This window comes from Penaeus chinensis, chromosome 13, assembly GCF_019202785.1.
Source record: "Penaeus chinensis breed Huanghai No. 1 chromosome 13, ASM1920278v2, whole genome shotgun sequence".
NCBI classification, from domain to species: domain Eukaryota; kingdom Metazoa; phylum Arthropoda; class Malacostraca; order Decapoda; family Penaeidae; genus Penaeus; species Penaeus chinensis.
Window position 1 is genome coordinate 18,624,184 of NC_061831.1, and position 2,500 is coordinate 18,626,683.

General features: G+C 39.5%; 1 protein-coding gene across 4 annotated transcripts in view; it reads left to right on the plus strand.

Moving 5' to 3' along the window:
* Positions 1-2,500, plus strand: part of LOC125031379 (casein kinase I-like) — a 78,525-nt gene that overhangs the window by 135 nt on the left and 75,890 nt on the right. For 3 of the 4 annotated variants that reach the window (XM_047622089.1, XM_047622092.1, XM_047622093.1), the window contains exons 1-2: positions 1-18; positions 1,210-1,286. The exon at positions 1-18 is cut by the window's left edge and continues 135 nt beyond it. In XM_047622089.1, the coding sequence (XP_047478045.1) occupies positions 17-18; positions 1,210-1,286 (79 nt within the window). In that variant the 5' untranslated portion in view covers positions 1-16. Of the gene's footprint in view, positions 19-551; positions 1,074-1,209; positions 1,287-2,500 lie in introns of those variants that run through there. The other variant, XM_047622090.1, reaches the window with a different exon arrangement.

Genomic DNA, 2,500 nt, shown 5'->3' on the forward strand with positions numbered 1-2,500 from the left:
ACTCGTTGATATTAAGATGTACGTAAATATGTGTTGCGATCGTTTCTTGAAACATGTGCGTTATAGAAAGTTGGGTGGTAGGTGTAGAAAGTGACAGGCCCGTGTGAGGTCCTCTGGCGCGAGGGGGAAGTGAGGAGCGGGGGAATCTACATACAGTACAAGATTATTTCTGTATTGTGTACTTTTTACAGCCCGATATTACTGATAACTGTTATTTCTCTCTATCCTTTGATAAGTGATTTCCCATCAAAAGCGAATTGGGAGGACCACTATCGCGGATATGAGAAGATAAGTGTTACGGTTTGGATATTTTTTTCTAATACATTAATTATCTGTTATCTTGTGTATTATGTAAGATAAATGAAAACACTGCCCAAGTCGGGCCCGATGAATGTTGCCGCCTCAAAATATACGGGATGAAGCGTTTGTAACATCTCATCTTTTGTGAAGTATTTTGACGTGAGGAACGTTTTTCTATGAGTATAGATGTTATTTCCTTTTCTGTTTATAATTTTCTCTTGATTTTTGGTAACATTACATACACCATGTACTCAAATAAGACGGGAAGAAATCAGCTGATAGTAGTTGTTTCCCTCAGTATAAGCTTCTGCTGCCAAACGCTCTTCATTGAGCCTTACTTCCATTATGTTTCGTTCAGGGACTCATGTTAAGAGAATATCCACACGAAAGAACACACATTTACAAATCCCAACACGTCCAACACGACCAACACATCCTTTCTTGCCCAGAGTCACCATTTCTAATACATGCTTGGAGTGGCAGAGTTTAAAAGCTTGCTCAACGAAATGTTTTTCGACGCGAACTAAGGCCAGAGGAAGGAAAGGAGCAGTGTGGCTGGGCGCGGCCGGTGCGTGCTGCCCTCTCGCCATTGCCAGCTGAGCCAGTGTTCCTCCGGGCCCTTGTGAACATGGTGACAGTGGCTCAGGAGCTCTCGGATTTATCCACCTAATCTGACGCTATATTGAATTCCAGAGGATATATACAATAATGAGATAAAAGTATACATATTCGATATTGTTTGTGTGTGGAGACTCGAGGTGCTGGTGAAGCAGGTAAGGAGATAACTTGCGAAATGTCTACCGATGTCAGAGCCAGCCAGAGCTCTTGTTATTGTTGATTCCAAGATGGCTGGTCCTTTTGGGTGGCTGGGAGAGCACTGATATGATTCTTTATGTCCTTCTCTTGCAGGATGGAGTTAAGGGTTGGCAACAAGTACCGTCTTGGACGGAAGATAGGAAGTGGATCCTTCGGTGACATTTACTTAGGTGAGTACACAAGCAAAATGAAGCTTAGGAGACGAGACTTTGTTGAAATGGGTGTGAACGGTTCAGGCCTTCCCAGCGCCTCTGTTGACAAAGGAAGACACCAACAAAGCGCCTAGATGTTTTCGCACATGGGCTTGTTTGCATACACGCCACTCATCTTCCCACAATCAGATGTATTTATGAAAAAAAATCAGCATAATCTTTCTCATGGGAATCCCCAGTTGAGGTACATTCCGGAGACCATAAATCCCGAGGGCAGACTTGCTCCTCGGACGTTTATGGTCGGGATTTTTGGGGCGAATTAACTCCTTGGATTGGCTTTTGATGGGGGAATATACTTTTGGCAGTGACTGGAATCTTCTAGTAGTTATTACTTTGGAGACAACCTTGTTACTTTGATAGTAAAATAACCTAACTTTGATGTAAATATACCAGCCTTGGATTATTTACTTCGAGAGTACGTGTCTTCAAGTTAATCTTACTTTAGAGGTGTAGTGCTTGGATTGTATAATTAAGAATTAATAAGTTCTCTTCTTACTGACAACTCTGTGTGATTTAACTTCATACTTATTTTTAAAAGATAAATCTTGTGTGTGAGGTGAATGTTTTATGCTTATTTTATTCCTCATTGGAGTGGGTACACAATCTGTAGCTGAAGTGATTTTTTAGTTATCTTAGTGTTTGTTTACATGTTGAGGGCCAATTGGGAATTTGAAAGCTTTGTAAGAAATCCAAACAAGTATTGGTGATAATAAATGATTGGAGATTTGAATATGAAATGTTCTGCATTAGCACTAATTTTCACAAATTCAAACCACCACCAAATAATAGTGATTGTTGGCTGTACTTGGAGCCACAGACTCTTTACTTTTGAATAGTTGCAGCCTAATGAAAAGAAGCAAATATGAGTGAATGATAAAATGTTCTCTTTTCTTTACTGATCTGCTTATGGACTATAAACTAAAGATACCTTGTAGTTCTTTTCAGTTTTTGTGTTTACCATCCTCTCAGAAATATGCCATATTGATTTTAAAATCTAGTGTCATCTTTAGTAATGTTATTTGCAACATTTCAAATCCAAAATGCTTTTTTATGACAGAGAAAGTGAAACTGGTAAATGGCAGTCAGGCTTTCTAGGCACCTACTATCATATTTGATTGTAAGGTCTGCTGTCACTCTGTCCAAAATATTTCCTCATCTTAAGAAGTTTACAT